Consider the following 22196-nt stretch of genomic DNA (forward strand, 5'->3'; position numbering starts at 1 on the left):
GTAATGGATTGCGCTCTACACCGTAAGATACCCCGCAATATAGTATATGCTGTCAACTGCGATGTTTGTGTATTGATTAATACAATAAACGCGACTACGGTGTATAAAATATCAAAACAATGGCGACGAACATTTTACTGAACGATTTTACATCCAAAAATGTCGTTCGGTGAAAAAAAAACAATAACGTGTAATAATGGGCGCAACCAGAAAGGGATGCACTAGAAGTGATTTAGCTCCCGACCTCCGATTTACATCCCCCACTCCCTTCCAATTAAAAATATCCTGTTTGACATATGTGAGATATAAATTTTTAATAAAACGTACTATAAAAATAAAATACCCACGCTTGATATTCTTGGTATTATTATTATTATTTTTTTATTCGAAATAACTTTTTTTTTAACGTTGAGTAGTTTATGTTATTAAATTATTCAATTTCGGTTGAGGCTGTAGCTCCATCCCAGGATTTTCACCCAAGTTTCGCCAACGAACAGCACTCAAATGTAATAAGAGTGGTCAGGATAGAATATTGGCACCCGGGAATTCAAAAATTAAGTTTTTTCGGAAAGAAAGTAAAATAAATATTATTACAATACGCATAAATCTGATTCGAAGTTTGGCTTAAGCTTACTTTATTTTGTTGTTCACTATCTATGTTAAAGTTATAGGCATAATCCGGTACACTTTTTAATAATTACAGACCCAACATGTTCCCAAAGTAGCCTTTTTTCTAAATTTATGATCGAATCACTATATAATATTTCAAAAATGTCTTGTTATGGTTAAGCAAAGTTAGATTAATTTCCTTCTAAATGAATTCTTATAGATCTTTTTTTTTTTTAACTAAATTTTAATACAAAATATCCGAAGTAATAAAAACAATTACAAATGTTTGATTGATTATTTTTCTAAAAGTGGGTGATTAATTGTATCTAGGAGCGTTTCAATTATTTATCGAAGTGTTTCCAGTTAATCATAATTTGCTTACGTTATTAAGAAATTTCGTTCGGTTTCGCGAACAACATATGATCTTACTACGACTACAGTTCAATATAAAAACAATAATAATAATAATAATAATAATAATAATAATAATATACTTATACCTATGGCCAACTCTATATAGTTTGTTTATCGATCACTCGGGGGCGGTGACATTTGTGTGATGGAGGGTGGAGTTGGTTAGGAGATGCGACGACGAGTTTATTCGATGTATATTGCAACACATACAAACACACAAACGCACACACACAAACGCACACACACATCCACACAATTACTCATAAGTACTTCGTGTCACGAAATTCGCGAACACAAACGTTGTGCAGATACACACATACGTTATAAGTATATGGGTGCACAATTATAAGGACCGTTGTCAATATCACTAATGGGCAAGTTTTCATACGGTTTTTCCGTCGGGAGGCAATTAGCAACTGCGTATGGAAATGTTATGTGCAAATCATGCCAAGGTAAAAATAAATTAAGGTAAAAATTCTCATGGTACGCAGTTGGATATGTTTACGCACTGGAACTCCCAGAAGCATATAAGTACATACGTACAATTGATCGTGTAATACGCGTTACACTCGTAAGTAAACAAATATTTTGTCACGTGTAAAATTAAATACAATACGTCAATAAACAATAAATACAATACAATAAAATAAATATCGTGGATATATGAGTGGCAACACGAGCCGTCACGAAATCGGTCAGTTCTAATACTCTTGGAGGCGAATACAGTACATTGGATTTATCGACAATTCAAATAGATCATTACGATCTATAAGTATAATACATATGTTTTAACATACTACCAATCAATGAAGTTTAAAATTCCCCTAGTGGGATGGAGTATTATTGAACCATCTTAATTTTTACGGCACAAGACACTGAAATCAATATTATTATGAGCGGAAATTTGAAAAATATCGTAAATTTATCTGTGATCAACAGCGAATTTATTATATTAAATAATTATGTTTGTGGGTATAGTAGTATTGACGAGTATAATGAACAAGTTTTTTTTTTTATAAATTTTCGATAACAATTTTGTAAACGTTGCGTGTTCAGTTAACAATCGAATTTGAGTGTCAGTAATGAATTACATTTCATAATAGATTTATCATTGATCGATAGTAAAAACAATTTTTTTTCAACTCTTCCGTGACTTGAAGAAAAAAATATTATTAATCAATGGAAAGATATTCGTTACAAATGAGTTAAAGATTATTTGCGATATTTTCCATGGAAAAAAATTATTTAACTTGATTAAATCAATTAACGATACTTTGAGCGTTATACCGAGTTAAGTAAAAGTAAATTAAATTAATATCTCAATGTTATTAAATTGAAACGAGATTGTATAAACTGTTTGCGGAATTTATTATGTAAATCATCAACAAACAATATTCCGAATAACATCAAAAAGAATATGCCGCTCAGGAACAATGTGAAATAATATTATTTATTTTTCGACGTAGTTTTTAATTAACCGTAACGGATTTGATAAAAATAAATTGAATTTGTACAAGAGTGTTTTCAAAGATAAAATAAACTAAGTCTTTCGGTTCATTAATTCACAAATTTAATGATGGAAATATCTACCTACGTAGCTGTCCGCAGCCAAAGCGCAAAAGATCAGACGCTGGAACAGTTGAGCGACTTTATGTTAAAATTAAAAATTAAAAAAAATAAGAAGCGACAATATTTACTTCAAACAAAGACAACGATCTCGATAAATTAAGTATATCAAATAAAATTCTAGATCCAAGAGGAAACGACGTAAACGTGCGAGGTATAAATAAATCGCTAAGTATGTTTACGAAAACGCGATTTAGCGTAAAATGTTTTGCGATCGAACTGTCTTACACAGTATTCGACCGACAGTGAAATTTACACGCGCGGTTTAAATATTGTATCATTGGATAGTTGACTTGAAAATAGTGCACATCTCGATGGCGATTTCGTGATTCGCGTTATTGTTTCTGGGATATTATCTTAAATGTCGTAGTTTGTCGTATAAACATCGACAACGAACCGTTTAATTATATACAGTGGTATTCTCCGGAATTTCCAATAGGGGGAGGGGAGGGGAGGGGGGTATTAATAAAAAATCAATTAGTTATTACTATCACTTATTAGTAAATTATTAAAAAAAAACGGCCAACGAAATAAGGAGTTATCCCTATAAACCCCAACCTCCCATGATTATTCTTATGATTAAATATAACTTTTCGTCTATATAATATTAAGTAATAGCAATTAGAAAAAAAAAGAAAAAACGTAAACCTTGATTACGTCGTCGCTTTACAAATTTTATATTTATTGCCATAGTACAACTATATTTATAATTCTAGCTCTAAGACTAGAACAGCTAGACTAGATACACATATACGTATATATTTCAATAAACAACATCGTGTTGTCACTAACAGTTGTATGGTTAAGGGGGTGGTATAACATCACCAGTTTCAAATGAACACCACCAACGGATAAACCGTTAATAGTTTGATATTTTTCAAAATATTTCTCTATAGTAGATTATTTTCATTTAAATCGGTATCTATCGCATTGCGTACTTCAAATAATGCACTCGTCTTATATTATGTTCGACTGAAATCTATGAATTTAATTTTATACGATTATGAACTGATAAAATATTTTTTATTACAATTCCTGTTCTATATACATTTGAAATTATCGGTATGGAGTTTGCAGATGTGTGTCATTACTAAAAGATTAAAAGAAGTTTGAGCGTTTCCGAAATTGTATCTTTTATACAATTGCACCACTATAACCGTCAGTGTTCCGTGATATCACTGGGGGTGTGTCACCGGGCGAAACGATTTTTGGATTTCAGTGATCGAAGCGCGATTACGCAATGCACGTGTTGTCATATCATCACGATAACGTTATTATTATAGTCGTACGTCGGGGGATTCGTTCGTCCGTGGTCGGCGACAATATAATTTATTATTTCAATCAAGCGTATATTTTACTAAGTGGTTCGATGAGAGGCGAGACACCGCGAGGGATTGATATTTGTGACGAGTTCGAAATTCGAAACACGCGACCCTGTTCTTTCTCATACATCATTTTCAATGTTTTTCAAAACCCCAAGCACAGAACATTAGAATTAATTTACGTGCGTTGCGGTAGGTACTAGGTACGAAACTATTGGTTTCCCGTACGCATTAATGCCGCTTCAAACCATAATAATGACGATAATAATCGTCAACATTGCCGAGGAAATAATGAATATAAACGTGTTGTGTCCAAAGCTAACTTTCGCTATTTTCCAATTGTTACGTGAAAATGAATCTGGTTCGGTTAATTATATTTACACGCGAAGGGATATCGTTTTCTTCAACGTGTGTTCGGTAAAGAATAAAAAAAAAAAAATTGAAATAAACGTGTCTTAAATACGATTCCTAGAGAGCCAAACAGTACTATAATATGATATTGTGTGATTTCGATGGTAATCGAGAGAATATTTTAACGATCATCCCGTTATTATGTTCAGCGGAAATTATCCGTGCGGTGCGTTCGTTTTATAGGGCATCTGTTGCCCGATGATAACGTTGGGGGAGAAAACTACGCGAATTACTAGGTGCAAGTATAGAGGCATTTTTTTTTTTTTTTTAATTAAAAAAAAGAAAAGAGAACCATCACCGTTTTCATTAACTATTCGTTTTTATATCGCGTGACATTGTATCGTGAGTTTTCTCGAAAACGTGTACCGGCAGAGGTTTTTCCGCCGTACATCCGTGGCGCAAATCCGATTCCCGGTGTTTCCATCGGTCATGTTTCCTCGAGGATTTTTATCTGTCGGTCACGGTGGCGGCGGCGGCAGGCTTTGTCGGAATTCGTTCAATCGGATTGCGTGTCGACTTTTGAAGCGCTCCAAAGAACCTTATGTCCGCGTGCACAACTCGCACGCACATACACACACGACCGCACCCGTACAAAAAGCCTCCCACGAGTTGTTCATGTGTGTTTCTCCAACCTCCTAAACCATTTTCCGTTCCTTCGTACGTTACCACATCAATAAAGAAATGATTAATTTCCCCGTGATGTTGTCTAATTTTAATAGCGAGTGACTTAACGCCACCGACGACAGAGTATAATCACTGAAACGGCATGTAATCTTGAAAATCCGACACATACTAATGCCAGTTAAAGAAAAATAAAAGATAGAAATTTAAAAAGAACTCGGATCGAAAACAACATTTTTTAAATTACATTTACATATTAAATTTATTTCGATAAGTAATCACGAAGAGGTCCAATTCATTCGGGTAGATATAATTATTATTATCGATAAGTTTGTCGGATTACTGAGGGTGCAGGACTGACAAAGAGTCGGATTATCAAGACTATACTGTATATGTATTTATTTTCCAAAACTTCTAACCAAATTGATTATTGACGGGTTTTTATTTATTTTATTTTTTTTGTTATATTCACGTTTTTCACTGTTAAACACCATTATTCAACACAAGGAAACGACGATTGACATGACGTTTTGGTGTGATAATAGTTTACAGTCACTTGATGATTGTTGAATTATATATACACGAGAGAAAAAACATAATATGTGCTTGTATTTTGTTCATTTCCTATTTAAAATGAAAACGTTTGAAAGTGTCATTGTATTGCGAAGATACATTTTTATCGTATAGCATCTATATATTGTGTACAACAAAATGAATTAGGTACGACATGTGTTTTGATTACTCGATGTTATAAATGTTAAGGTTTGAATCGATCACATTTCAAACAGAAACGATTTATATAAATTAAATTAAATTCGTTCCCAACGGAACGACGAAAATAATAATTGTTCACACGTGATTTACAATATTTTCGTGTTAATTGGTTCTTCCAACTAGTCATTGTATTCGGTAATCAAATGGTATAATACGTTTAGCCAAAAAGAAAAATAATCGAATATCTCGATCGTATTGAAGTGAAGCGATATTAAAGTATTAACGTTGGCAAGCATTTGCAATGAAAACGTATTTGTATCGTTAACGGAATTTTACATCCAGGAAATATTTAAATATTTATGCATGCAGTTATACAATGAATTCTATTATTGTTGCAGTAATTTACTCTATAAGGCCGTTGTACGTTGAAAACTACTTCTAGTCGTAAAAAGTAAATATTTGAATTGAATTAAACTATATTTTATATATATAAATTGTGCGTGCGCACGTATTGAACAAGAACGTTTGTCTGAAAAGGACCTTCGCCACCGCCAGCCCGTGTGTATTATTCATATCGGACTAAGTGTTTGTTTCCCCGTTGGAGTGCCCGTGAAACCTGTGGAACGCAACAGTAAATGTACTAGAGTATTACGTTTTATCCGTCTTTCGTCGTTCGTTCCCGCATTCAAATTCGCCGTCCCGTGTTTTATCAGCGCCGCATAATAATATACGAATTCACGTTTTCGTGGTTCGTAAATCTAGTTTTAGACGTGGCGTGAATGGTTTACAACTACGGTCTTACATGGTATGTGCACCACGTGTAGAAAATATTACAAATAATAACGATACCGCTAAACAATAATAATAGCCTCGAAAATTCAAGCACGATGATGATACACGCAAATATACTGCTGTGTATAGTATGCGGGTGAAAACACTGCTACCGTTTCACTTGTATAATTAATCTTCCGCCCGGTCGGACTAATTAGTGTTCAACTACACAAGAGATTTCCAGTCAGTTTTTGTCTCGGTAATCCATTATTATTGGCGCTATAAAACAGGCTACTGCAGGTCACTGCGCCGTCACCGATCAATTGAAATATCATTTTGTCACAACCCCCTCGCCCCGACAGGCCACGCTCTTTGTTTATCATTGAACCTTTTTATATATTTTCAACTCTCATTAGGCTGACGTTTAAATTAGTCTGGCAAGTGAATCTTTTTGCAGAGGAATATTGACACCTCACAACATCTGTTAGGGACAATTGATGTTTTTTGTAGTTTGGTTTCAAACGATTTTTCCTTTCCACCTTATTATATGTAAACGTTTCTGAGTAAAAAAAAAAAAATAATAAAAAAATAAAAAAAATACGGTATATGTATAAAATATTCGGCATCCAAACAGAATTTGATCAAAGTTAAATTTTGATGTTATAAAAGTACACTAGGAGAGAGCGAGGGCGAGAAAAAGGGAGAGAAAGAGTTCGTAATATTTTTCCAATATGAAAATGCTTTTATTTTGAAATGTTAACAAAATTTATTATATACATATCTAATAATTTTCATTACAGTAATGTTAAAACGTCATGTTTTGATATTTCAAATTGCAATTGATTGAGAATTAATTAATTCGGCATAAATACTATTTTCAAATTATAAATAAAATTTAATATAACCAAAAAATTATATTTAGAAAATCAGATTTTGCATATTTTAGGTTTTTTACATAATTATGGAATATTTTAGAATTTTGGCTATTTTTAAATACTATTTTAATTTAGTATGTACTAAAATATTACAAAATATTAATGTTACAAATTGTAATACAACTTTTTTTTTAAAAATTTCCATTTATTCGTGCATTATAAAATATTTTTTTACAGTTAATGAATTATGAGAGATTACATTTTTAATTGTTCGTACTTATAACTTAATAATTATTTATGAACGTTAAATACAACAAATTGATAATCATAATGGCTTTAATTCAATTGTTTTGTTATTTTTGTTTTCCGAGTAGATACGATTTGTAATTATAAAGCATATACAATAAATAAATTACATATTATAGTTACCACCAATTACCAGTTATTATTGAACTGTAACAATATTTATCTATATTTATGTTAATATTTATGCGGAAACATCTAATATTTTGACGAGAAAATAATTTTAACACATAAAATAAACAAAAAATATGAGAAATATGTCGGAATGTTATTAATATAAAATTGCATTCAATAATAATGCGATAGTAATCTACGTAAACGATTTATAGACTGACGATACGATAACGAGAAGCAGTTGAAGTTGAATTTAGCTGTCACTTAAAAACAATGCTTGAGAAATTCATCAAGTGACTTTTATACGTTTCGCGTATATTGCAGTCAATAATAATATGAAATATGACACGTTTCATAAATTGTATTACAATCGCAAGTATTCGCTTGACAACAAATAGTATATCGAATATGTTTTCTTACGAGATGATTGACGAGGAGTGCTCACTATCTGTCACAGGGAAAATATCTTTTTTCCGCGATAACCTATCAGACAGCAATCACGCAACGTTGTTGTTTTTTTTTTTCACAGGGGCGGTTTGTATAGATGTCGGATAAACGCAGAAACACGTCGGTCTGACGCGGTGAACTCGGTGGTATTAATCCGTCCGATAAACAGCACTAGTGTACAACACGAAGGATATTGATGGAGGAACTTGTCTAATTTATTATCGCAAACGTATTTTAAATGTTCGGCGAGGTTCACTTTTGCAAATTAAAATCCGAATAGGCCATATTTTACCGGGGTAATCCGTTGGCTTAAGGTGTCGTGCCGAACACACAGGCCGACCGTCTTAAAGGAAAAACGGGTCGTATACATAAACAACTGTTTTAGTACCACGTCGTCATCGGCGGGGATCAGTATGTCCCCCTATTCCCCGGTCTTCAGCCCATCGCCACGTAACGCCCGGCTCTAAAAACAATTTTATACACGGGCAGGGCTTCGACGACAACGGGTGCGCGATTCCATCAATATGGACTGTTTGAACGCATCCCTTGTATAGGACACTTGTGCACATAACCTAGAGGATCGTGCGGCCTCGATGTGCATATCTATACGTACGAAGAAAATAAATCACTAGCTGATTAAAGTTTTGATCCTCTCGCACAATGTTGCACGCCAGACCGAAGATTTCTTCCAAGAAAACGTTTCAGTTCTAAAGTTTATACACGCACAGTGTACATATAATATTATATTGGTATATATATATATAAATATATTTATTTATTGAGGATTTCAATAATGCAAGCACGACTTAATCCAGACAAATGTACATGGTTATAAATGGGATTATTGTTATGAACAAAACAAATACGATCACGGCGGTTGGCTAACCATCATTCGTATTTTCAATGAGCATTAAACATAAAACGGTTTTAAAAGAAAAGTAAAAAAATGTAACTTTTCGCCAGAAAATATATGCGCACACGCAGTATAACAGTAAGACAATGTCCTTTGATATATTCTGCCACAGCGCTCATTTTGATGATAATTTCCAAATAACCTTCATGCGTATATACGTATACGGTACTTTTGACTTGCGGTAATATTAAACGAAGAAAAATACTGTTCGTCTTCACCGAAGAAGTCGTTAAACGTGACACTGCTGGAGATGTTTCGAAAACTTTTTGATAAATCTTTATAATTCCTCATTTGCTACTCGATTTAAACGTTAACATCCGAGCAAAGTGTTTCTATTTTTTTTAATTACTAGATTTATGAAAGGACGGATTCTCGTTCTTAAAAACTAATTTTGGGCAAATTTCGAGTGAGGGACCAGTCGCACTCCGGTTATCTTAAATGTGTTTGGTGTTTTTTTATACTCGTGACACGTCTACTACTTTACTATTTCCTTTGCAAGAATAATTATAACACCACCCCCTAAGACATAGGGATTTCTTATATTCAACACAACATAACACATTGGAAACAATAGTAACTATACAAAAATAACTAATAATAAGAAGAAAAGAAACGGAGTCAACGGCGTTGATGTTGCTTTCGGTCCAATTCCAAGCGTTTGGCCACTTCATCGTCGCGTCGTCGCGCGGTAATATAAAGTCGATTAAAATACCAAGCGCCTTCGTCGGCCAACAGTTTTACGACGCAGATTTAGGTGTTGAGATACATATAGTAATTGCCAGTAAACAGTGCTAGAGACGGGCTCTTAATCACTACTGTTTCACGGGTATTAAAATTGCGAAACGACATGTATAAAAGTGTCAAGCCAACCAAATACCCTGTACTCGATGCTGATCAGAGTGAAACGGTAAACTGAAAAACAGCGAATGTAAGACTATTACTTACGCTGAATCTTGGGTAAAATCAAAAGTATAACATTATTGAAAATACAGAAAGATTTATAGTACAGAAAAAAATCTAAACCAAACATATTTTGAGACGTTGTAAGCATATGAAAATGACGCATTCGAAACTCTTGTATAGGGAAAATTATAAATGACGCAAGATTCGAAACCTTAAAGGAAGTTAGAGAGAAGGCATGTAATCGACTAAAGTGAAGAATCCGAATTATAGATCAACGTATGGGTTGAAAAAACTTAATTTTATTCGACACTATCAATATTACATAATATTTGAACATTATAGGTTTAGCATTGATAAATTATAATAATGTGGTTCTAGTTAGACATCATTAAATACAACGCGGTTTGGTCAAAACATTATGCGATCACTCTGTAAGATTGTTTAGGTACATCGTTTGGAATTCAGATAATGCGCATATATATTTTGTTATAATAATATTATGAGTATACATTATTCGGGTACTGTCGTTGACAGTTATAATATTAGTATATTCAGATTATATAACATTACATACTCTACGTCGAGCAAGAGAAACCGTGTCGACATCGAAGAATATATCGTATCGTTTGCAATAATTAAGTCCCTGGTACTGTTTTGTACACATCGTCATATTAATTTGAAAACTTATATTGTTTTCATTGCAATTATGCGAAAAAACATTACCGCAGTATTCATTTTTTATCTTTATAATTATAAAGTTACACGAGACCGAGAACGAGACGGAATGAAAAAAAAAACAGTCGTTGGCAGAATGGAACGAAGTTTTTGTTCACATAGCCACAAACAATTACGTATTAAATAGTATTGTCATCGCACGCGACAAATGGCCCGATTAAACGAATGAAAATTTATTTTACTCGTTCAAAATTGAATGGAGTTTTCGACAGGATTTTTGAAATTTGGCATGACGATCTCAGACGAAAATTAACTTTATTTTCACGTCATTTTCGACGTACAAGAAAAGCATACAACAATATTAGTACCAATAACACGTAGTTATGCTATCCAAAAACTATAAATTTATCGAAAAATCTTACCTTTGCTGACACCCGTAAATTTATCCCTGAGCAAGTTCAACTGGTACACGCGGCCAAACTCACCAAACATATCAGTCAGGTCCTGTTCGTTCATCGCCCTCGGTATCTGGCCAACGAACATTTTTATGTAATCCGGTTCCGGTTGTTCCGTTTCGTTGCTACCGTCGACCGTAGACGCGCAAGGGGTAGGCATGATCATTTCGGAATCGCTGAGAAATAAAATAAATGGAAATAACGATATAATTACAACTATAACAATTATAATAATTATAATTAAAATGTTTTTCACCGTTACTTAAAAAACAATTTTTAATTGTGGCCACATAGGTATATTTTACTACTGTATAATAATAGGAAATAACAGAAGAAAAAATGTCACACGATTTTTAAAATCATACAAAAATGAAAAAGTTTTATTACACGATGTGTATGCATTTATCTGTGCGTCGTTGATAAGCGATTTATTTTATTAGATGAAATTATTCCAATCTTAAAATACGCTCGTTTTGTATTATACATTGTACATAATACAATAAATATGTACATTGTATATTTCATATTACTAATTCACGAAATTTATCGCAATAACATAATTATTTCATATACGATAATCCCAATATGGCATTATTTTTCTTTGTTTAAACTTAGATGATTTTTTCTGTGCATATTTATAATGTCGGGAGGGTGTTTGAGGAGAGCGTCAGTTATAGATAAATTCAATATTTACTAATCGTGGGCGTTGTCTTCTATGATTTCGTCGTCTAAAAAATATTATTACCAATGTAAATTTCCGAAAAGTTGATGTTACAAATTGGCGAATACCTGGTAAAATTTCAGGTACGCAAGATAGGTTATGCAAGATGGTATAAATATAATAATTACAATATTTACAGTAATGAGAGTATAATAACTTTTATTATTTTTCATTTTGTTCGCAATAGAAACGTTATTGGCTGGTCTTGCAAGTCGTATATAATTTCACCTGACTTGTATTATATTATATTCAAAAGGTTTACCGAAAATTGTATTTCCAAACGACCTCCGGAAGATTGGTCGTCAGACCGACAGTAAAGACAGTCCTCCCCCCCTTCCGTACCGTATTCAATCGCAAAGAGGCTTATGATAAGATTTCGACAACGACTGTTGCACGGAATGGGTTTACGAAGTAGTAGCAGCGCGAGTAACTAATCAATCGACGAGCACTATACACGTCGACCGAATGTCACCTGATCCGGCTAAATCCATTTGACATTACGTATCATCATTATTATCATCATCATTACCATCATCATCATCATTATTATCACTGCACGTTATTTTACGTTGTAATAAAATCGGCAGGATGAAAACGTTGACGTTGGCGCACAAAAAAAAAGAAAAAAGAAAAAGGAGATTAATAATTTGTGGCCCACATTTATTTGTATTGTCATCGTCGATCGCGAACGTCTTTTTCGCTATTATCAAACTTTCAACCGAAATCGTATCCGTGTATTGTACTAATATGTTCTGCGATTTCCCGTTGCGTTGTCCCGGGAAGGACGGTTGATAGGTTATTTTTTCACTCACGAAAAAGTATCGCGATCCCGTGTGTGAAAGGCGCGCACGTACGGTGCAGTTGTACGGGATTACAGGATCGTAGTTAAGTTCGAGGGAGTAGAAGAGATCACCCCCCATTCTTCCAAAGATCGTGATGAAGTGAACACGAATTGAGATAAACGGTGCTGACCACTTAATTGCACGTCTTGTAAGTACCCGAACATTTTGTAGAATGTTAATAGTCACCTCTTCCGGAAAAAAAAAAAAAACATCAAATTTTAACCGGTTGAAAAGCAGTTAGTTTTCTATGTTGTCAGGAGCGTTAGCGAGTCTTCCTACGCCACTGACCCGGGCGGCAGTACGACGGGCCGCCGCAACGTCGCGGGGACTTGTTGTAGCCACTGCTGCTCACCGTCGTCGCGTTCCATTGTGCGCCGCCCCCGCGTCCTTATCAGCCCGTACACACACGAGTACCGAAATTGCATATGCATGAACGCCTCGTAATGATCGGACGAATAGAACCGAATATCATCCCGTCGTATGCGCGGCGATGTACGATAATAACAATGCTTCTCCACTGTGTAAAGCGGTGATGTGACATTTATGTACATTTGTTTATTTAAAATATTCACACACGCACACACGCACAAATCATTTCCGTACGGTTGAACGCGACGAAAACACGTGGTAATCGACACGTCGACTATATAGCATAGGTTGAACTTTGAATCGAATGGTAACATTATTTCACAGCACACCTGCCGTGCGCACTCGAGTTATCGCGATGTTGCGACATATCGATACATTTTTTTGCTTCTCGGACGGAAACGTGATATGGTTATTTGGGTATTATACACCGCATACCGTAATGGTTACTGTACAGTGTGTGTACTGTATATATTACAATATCCTTTCTTCCTTTCGATCGTAGAGGATTCTACTGCATAATAGAATCCGAAAGATAGGGTTTTTAATTAAAAAAAAAAAAAAAAAAAAATGTATAAAATAAATGAACAAGTAATAAGTGTATATTTATGAATCGAATAATAAAAGTAGATACTACAGTTTTACAGAAGCTAGATGGCCTCATCTCTATATTATATATCATGTTATTTTTAATTACAATGCTAATTTTTTTTTTCTTATTAGCGCAGATTATAAATTCAATTGTAAAAAGGAAAGGAAAAAAAAATTGAAGTAGTGTCGATGGGCTTCACTAAAGTCTTCAAACCTTGTAAAAAAACACTTCACTTATTGTTTTATTATACTGCAGATTGCAAATACATATTTATATTAATAATAACAAAATTTAAGAAAAGAGAGAAAAAATAGCATCTATGTACAGTGTACACGGTTGTATAAGGAATTTAGCGATTTACATTAAATGTATCAAATGTTATTCTTTGTACTATCAAATTTTGAAATTATAAACAATAGCTTCTATTATAATAATTGTATAGAGTAAATATTTCAATGGTTGTGCTCTGTTTATGTATGTATACGGGTATTTGACATGAGGGGAAGTATAATTGTTACGACTGTCGGCTATTATGTTATATCGAATAAAATAAACAGTGTTTTATGTTTTGTTTGTGATTAAATTTTATTTGTTTATTTTTTTTATATAAAATTAACATAATATGCATGGTTTAATCTTTCGTTTCTCAGATGAGCAATTAGCTATGAACAATAAGTCAATGTTCGAAGATTGAAAAAAATGAATTTAAGCACGAATAATTTTTAAAAAAAAATTGATTTTGACATACTGCACAGTTTAGAAAAAAAATTAATTAAAATCTGACAGAACGGCTATTACAGCGTCACTGCATATACATACAAGTAGGTGTAGGTAGATAGGCCTACCGGGAACCCTGGGAAAACGGATTTTCTCGGTAGGACTTCATATATATTTAAACTCAGAGGTACCAATCCCGCGGACTAGTAGGAGAAAAAAAAATTGTTATTTTATAATATTTGTACCAGCATATTAATATTGAAAGCAATTATTCAAGATTCGAAAAGCATAATTAAGAGATTCTACATGTCTGTACCCTTATAATTTCAAACTAGACGTGACACTTCCAAAAAACATAAATTGATGCGAATGACAAGATTTTCAAATATTGTCCAGAAATTATGTATGAAGACTTCCGAGATTAATACACAGACTCAATATCAAAATGAAAAGATATAAAAAAAAAATTGATTGTGTGTATAAGTACTAAAAGACCTTGATGACAATATGTCAATATTGACGGTAATAACAAAAATAATTAATATTTCTAAATTTGATAATGTATTTAATATTCATAATATAATTTTAAATTTGTATTCTTATCATGTTAAGTGATGATGCAGGTTTAGTATCATGTAGCCATAGTCCAAATAGTAATGTAAAATATTGTGCTGATGAAGTAAAACTTATATAAAAATGCATATCCCAGTCTTTTCATTGCTTAAAAACTAATTTTAACATTTCCTGTAACGCAAGTAGAGTATAAAAGAAGTTTTTTGAAGTTGAAAAAACACTTAAGAAATTTATTGGGCCAAGAAATGTTGGAATGTTTTATGTTTTTGAATGTAAAAAAAAGATTTACTGAATAAAATTGATTCAAATTATATTGTTCAGAAATTAGGTGCTAGAAGTAGTTCACTGAATAAACTGTTACCATTTTAATATTTGATTATCCAACATAAATTATACAAATGATTAATATATCTTTAATATACATTAATTGTAAAATATAGCGAGTAAAGTGATCATCTATATACTTATACATATACACAGTGGCGTAATTAGGAATTTCGTTTGGGGGGATTAAAGGTTTTAGCAAAATCTGTACACCTTATACAGTAACCCCATAGCCCAACAGAATAATTCAAATTTTAATAATAATAATAATAGTAATCGTAATAATAATAATAATAATGATAATAATCATATTATCACAATATAATAAATAAATAAAAATTACATAAAAAAAGTTTTTGGGGGGATCCATCCCTCTAATCCCCCCTAATTACGCCCCTGTATATACAGGTTAGTGGCTCAACTAGAACTAAATCTTGGAGGGGTAGACAACAGCTTTAACTCAATATTATATCAAAGGTGATATTTATACAATTTTGTTTGTTTTGAGGGCTAAAAGCAATGTTGGTTTTATAAAACAACCATTGGTTACGAGTTTGTTTAGAAAGGAGGCTAAACCTCCACTCTATTTTCACCTATGATGTAGAGCCTTGTTTCATGTGGCCCTAATAAATAAATCCCATTAAAAATCTAAAAATAAAATACCCAACCACCCATGTATACACAAGTACGTACCCGTGGTATAAACAACTTTGATTTGTCGATCAGTAAATTAATCTTGAACTGAGTAGGTGTACTTTAAGTTTAAACCAATATATTATTAAAATACGTGTTCACCATTTGCACCGTTAAATGTACTGTTTTTTATTGCACATTGTTGTAACCGTTCCGACAGGGATAATAATAATACGTTATGTAATTTATAGCCGTTGTCGTTACGAACATCATATTATTCGGAATATTTGTTTTAAATGAAAAACGTAATACAATTGTTCATGTGAGGTATGCACGGTTGTTTGTGATTTATTATTTATTAAAGAGACCGACGCGTATACGTCGGTGGCTGATATTTCAATGATACAGAACGTACGTCAGTAATGAACTCTTTTATTATTTATTCGCAAGAGGTTTTCATATGTTTATTAAAAAAAACCACTTCGATTCGCCATTTAATGTCAAATGGCGGTCGAGTTAACTATCTTTGTCAATGCTATCGAGTTCATGCACGTGAAACATTAGCTAAACAATAGCTTTTGTTATTCGACCGTATTTTTGGTTTTAAACCTTATTATGTTCCATTGAGTAACTCACCATTAAATACATTATTTTAGTGTTAAATTTAAAAATACTTGCTCGCATTGATAGAACGTGATAACCGTGCGGCAGTGCGCTAAAATTAAATGACATATTATCACGACTGCTGAATAGGTGACGGTGGTGATGTGTTTGAGAAAAATATATTTTTACGCCAGCCATAGCTTATAATTTTTTATTTTAATATATCCAACATTTCCGAGGCCATCACGAGTTTCGACCAATGATTAAATATTTCGTTGTGTAGATCAGAAGAGATAAATCATTTTTCTCGTATATGTGTAAATACTGCGTTTACGTTAAGCAACATGGCCCGTATCGTTCGATGAATGCAATCATTTATGATGGCTTAAGCTTACATAGTGCCAAGAGAATAAGGGAATAATAATACAAAAAAAAAAAAAAAACAGTATTACCATCATCATCGATCGAATGCACTAATTAGTATTATTTTATAACGGTAAACGCAGTCTTATGACTAATTTTAAATTTTAATAAACGAATTATAAGGATATTATTCAAAGAAGAAAAAACCGTATCCAACGAACCCTTTTGGATCTTTTATATTCGTATCTAATTATTTTTTCCCGAACATTAGAAGATTATGCGTATTATCAATGTGACATTGTAGGATTAAGCCTCAGCGTATTTTCATAATTGTTCAATTATTAACATACAAATTAAAACGTAATCTGCCCGGATTTAATGTGACAAATAAATTTTACGATGACATCGTTTATAATAGTCGCTAAAATGAAAGTAATTTTTATAAATTGAGGTCGCATACCAAGAATTACGGAGACGACGAGTTCAGTGGGTTTTTTTCTTGGTGAAAAGTTTTTGATTTATTCAAATTTTAATGATTTATAGTACATTGTCAGAATTTGCGTTGAGCACTAAACGTGCACGCGGGCTTCATTATATATAGCGAATTTATCAGTTTTCAGTTATTTGAGAAAAAAACTCATCTCAAAATTAAAGCAACTAATCAAAATAGTATTGTTATATTGACGACAAGAGTTTTCATTTTAAATTTTGATAAATCAATACTTTTAACACTAATATAATAATAACTATACGCTATGTAGTGTAACGAGTTTTCAAAGCTGAATAACAAAATTATATTAACAGTAGCGAAAAATATTACATCTGATCGTCGAATAAGAAGTGAAAAAATGAATACATTGGTCGACTGTACATAACAGTTTGAGCCAAAAAATTGTATGAAAATGGTAATTATTTTCTTCAGAAATGTTTTGAAAACATGTCGATTGCTGTGTGGTCAGACAGTGAGGAGATGGCGCGATCTCCTCGTTTTATCTCAGACCACGGATTTTGCGTGATAAATTCAACGAGCATTTTAACAATTTTAATGATGATGGAAATAATAATAATAATAATAGTTATATTAATAATATATATATATATAAATATAATAAAAACAATAGTTATATTTTCCATGTCTGGGGGTTAAGAAGATATTCTGAGAAAACTTTGGTTTTCGTCTTTTAATTTTTGTTTTGACACTATTTTGGATTTTCATAATAGCTATATTATAATTTGACAACAGTTATTTTTTTATATAGATACCTTTACAAATAACGGATGGGTGGTGAGAATATTACTCGTCGATCATGAATACAACGACACAATGAGATGGCACGAGAGAACTCAATGAATAACGTTTATGATAATAGAGGCCACAAGTTCGTCGCGCATATTACATGAATTCGTTCGGGATTATCATCGTCATTGTTGTAATTCGTCCTGGAAACAAAGAGGTTATGTACCTACTTGCCTATACCAAGACCCTTTTGTTCCTTCTCGCAAAACGTTAAAATTCCCGTGCGTACAACCAAAAAGAATCGTTAATACCTACTAGGAGCTTTCATCCCCTGTTAGATAACCCACGAACGTGGTTCTTCACCATGTTCTGCTCTCTTTCACCTTCTCATGAAAATTATTTTAATATAAGTTTACATTTTATATATTAGGTGATAAAATACATTCTTACAATATTATGAATAGAGTCTATAGATAAATAATCGTATCGTTCTACATCAATGGAATTTAAAATCTGTAAATTTAACAGTTTCTATGCTAAATCCTATATGGTTAAAAACTAATTGGGCTAAAAACTAGATAATATAATAAAATACTAAAAGTATAAATAAACAATATTTAATTAATTATACCTCTTTGAAGACATCTGAAGGCGAATAAATGGCTTCTCACCACAAATGATTTACGGTCAATTATTTAGTACTAACTCATAAGTTTATTGTACCAAATATGTGATAAGATTATATACTTTGTACTTCATTGATTTTTAAATTAAGTATATAGTATTATAGATTATACTAGATTCGTATAAAGTAATTAAAATGAACATAGCTTGATGATTATTAAAAGTAATATGTATTAATGGAATGTAATTTTATTGTTCGATTAATATAAAATAAAATTATTAAAACGTCAGTAGACATAATAAAATGTTTGAATACTTTAATAACCAAAACTAACAATTTGAAAATGTGTTTAAAAATGATAATATTCTTAACATTTTGAAAAATATCTACTTTTGTTTGGAGAAATATGATAATTTTAAATTTTTTAAATTTTTAAATAACGAACATTCAATATCAATATAATGTCATTGATAAACAATAAGTAAATTTGATTTGTATAATGTTTATATACGTAAAACGCTTAATTACCACAGAGAGAAAATACCGAATTGGTAATTATTTTTAGTTTAAATTAATTGAATCACCGTTTAAATTTAAATATGAATGGTGAATTTTTAAGAGATCGTTATTAAATATATTAAAAATAGATGATTTTTGAGTTCAATTAAGTTGTGATCAAGTATATTATAGTATACGATACTAATCTTAGAGTAATAAATATTAACTTCTGAATTGTTGTTAACGATTAGCTAGGATGGTAACGTATCATTCTATATTGTATCATTGATAATACGTTGTTTGATAAGTTATTTTTATTTTCGAGACCCTAGATGTCTATGTTTCAAGCGTTCTTTTAAAATATAAATAAAAGTTGAATTTATTACATTTTTTCTTTTGAAATTAGATGGAAATAAATGCATTAGAACGGTCAGTAGTTAAAATAATAAAGTACATTTTTAAACACCCTATTATAATAGTATAATATATTGTAGTAAAAAAAAAAAAAAAATGTAAATTAACATAAAAAAAATGTATAAATAACAATGTCAACGGGTAAAGTTTTAACAAATTAATTTTTTATACTCGTATTTAAACTCGGTAAAGTTTGATGTTTCTATCAGTTTAGTACAAGTAATTCGAGAAGAAAACATTAATTATAAATTATACTTATCAACGAGAATGTACTTTTCAGAACCGATTCATAGGCCTATAGATAGTTTTAGCTGGACCTCTGTTTTCCCTGGCGTGATTATCAATTCTGCCGACAAACAACAAATCTAATAAAAGTTTCGTAAACTGGTGCCTTCAAGGTTAGCTAAACAAAGATGGATAACATGTTATAGCAATGGTCTTCAATCTATTCAAATATGTAAGATTCGAAATTTTAAGTTTCTGGTGATCGACATCTAGGAGATTCTAAGAAGAGATATACTTGATGAGCAAAAAAGAAAAATTCCATTAATTATTCGTCGCTTCTTCATAATAATAATAATAATCTAATATTCTAATAGTACACAATAAAAGTAAAAAAAAAATATATATATATATAAGTTTATTAATGGCATTGGTTTTCTGCAAGACCAATTCCAAAACTTATTATTATGATCGGCTTATATTCCATATTAAATCGACCATTCAATCGTGATCGACTGGTTGGGACACTAAAGTCTTGTCAGTGCATAGTTCATAATCCAAACAAGTATACATGTAATTATAAAATACAACAATTTATATTGTATCCTGATTCATCGCGGTGGTGCCATCCGTTTTATCTTTCTGAAGAATATCAACTCAACAGTAATTCGTCGTCCATTCGTGAAGACCGACACTGTGCATTGCGTCATCCTGCACAGGCCAACATCAAGTTTACTCGCGGCAGAAACGTACTTATGGTACGAGTGAATGAATAAATGATACAAATGAAACGTATTTATTCGCATAACGCGCGTCCCGCGGAGACCAAATACGACAAAAAAAATGTTATTAAAAATGCATAATATACCGTCAACGGACAAGAGTAGATTTAAATGTAGGCGCAGATAGATAGTGAGAGACAGGGACATACACCGGGAAAGTTGGGGCCAGAGAGAAAAATACCATGAAGAGGGACGGTGTCCGTCGTATCGCGTAAAAATGTTTCTATTGTTGTCGTTTGAAATACATTTATTATTTAACGATTGCGTTGTACACCCTATCGTCATGTCGAGCGTCACAAAGATTATTACTCATTATTATTATTATCATCGACGTTAAAGGGGGTTGTTCATATAGGAGCATCTTCAAACCCAGGCTATGGGGAGGGCGAAATGATAAAAAAATTGATATTAATTAACATGGGATTCAGATACAGAGTATAGAAACCATTTTTTTCATCTTTTGGAATTGAGAACTAGTCTCCATTACAAAACATTTGTGTCACTGAAATGTTACATTATTAAAAACAATCACCGTAGCATAAAAATGTATTTTATGCGTTCATATATCAAAATCTTTACAAATTCTTTTCTTAGCAAAATGGTCCATTATTTTTTCTACATTTAATCTGCCTGTAAATATGCAAAATCACCAAACCTGTTAATATACTTTGGCCCATTTCACTTTTTGTCCAAGAATTATTCTATGAGTGTATTGTATATATATTATATTATATATATATATATATATTATGATCGCGAATACGAATTTATGATAGCAAAATATAGCAAAAAATAAAAAAAAAAGTCAAGTAATTTAATATAAATTATAAAATTGACCAATTACTATGTAAGTTAGTCCAACTCACAAAGGGGAGCGATCACTCCATGATCACCCCCTCTCTATTAGGACGTCTCTGTATTCACACTAAGTATTATATTGTCCTTTTCGCTTGGAAATGGAAAAAAATCACGAAAAATAAAATCCAATACGGACAGGAAATTCCATTTTTAATTACACTACTACGTCATAGTGTGACAGTGAATTTATAACGTATGAAAATTATATATCACGATATTCTTTGACGAGTAAAAGTAAGAACCAAAATGTAAATGATTAAAAACTCGAATTTAAAACGAATTTCACGGTGCGAATAATAATAACAATAGTAACATACGTACTATGTTTCTATGTATCTAATTAATGTTTGACTGTATAAAAGGTACCTTCATACAGTTAGTGTATAATATTCATAGTATGTATATTCGTATAGCATTGTTTTCCGAGCGAACACGCGTGTGCGCGTCACGTATTATATAGGCATATATGATTTAATTAAATTAATTATTCAATAATTGTTTTAGATTTCTTTCTATTTAATTATTATAAAATCGTTAACGAAATTCACTTTTCGTTCAAATTATTTTACCAACTCTTACCCGTTTGATACGAATAAATTTAACTAAAATGAAAAACCAACATATTTCATTGACATTTAATGCTGATTTTTATA

General features: G+C 32.0%; 1 protein-coding gene across 1 annotated transcript in view; it reads right to left on the minus strand.

Moving 5' to 3' along the window:
- Positions 1-11123: 11123 nt before the first annotated feature.
- LOC112683883 (CUGBP Elav-like family member 2) overlaps positions 11124-22196 on the minus strand; it is a 71359-nt gene continuing 60286 nt past the window's right edge. The window contains exon 3 of the mRNA XM_025555070.1: positions 11124-11349. Coding sequence (XP_025410855.1) covers positions 11124-11349 — 226 coding nt within the window. The remainder of the gene's footprint in view (positions 11350-22196) is intronic.

The sequence above is a fragment of the Sipha flava genome, unplaced genomic scaffold (assembly GCF_003268045.1).
Source record: "Sipha flava isolate LNK unplaced genomic scaffold, YSA_version1 237_pilon_pilon, whole genome shotgun sequence".
Taxonomy (NCBI): Eukaryota; Metazoa; Arthropoda; class Insecta; order Hemiptera; family Aphididae; genus Sipha; species Sipha flava.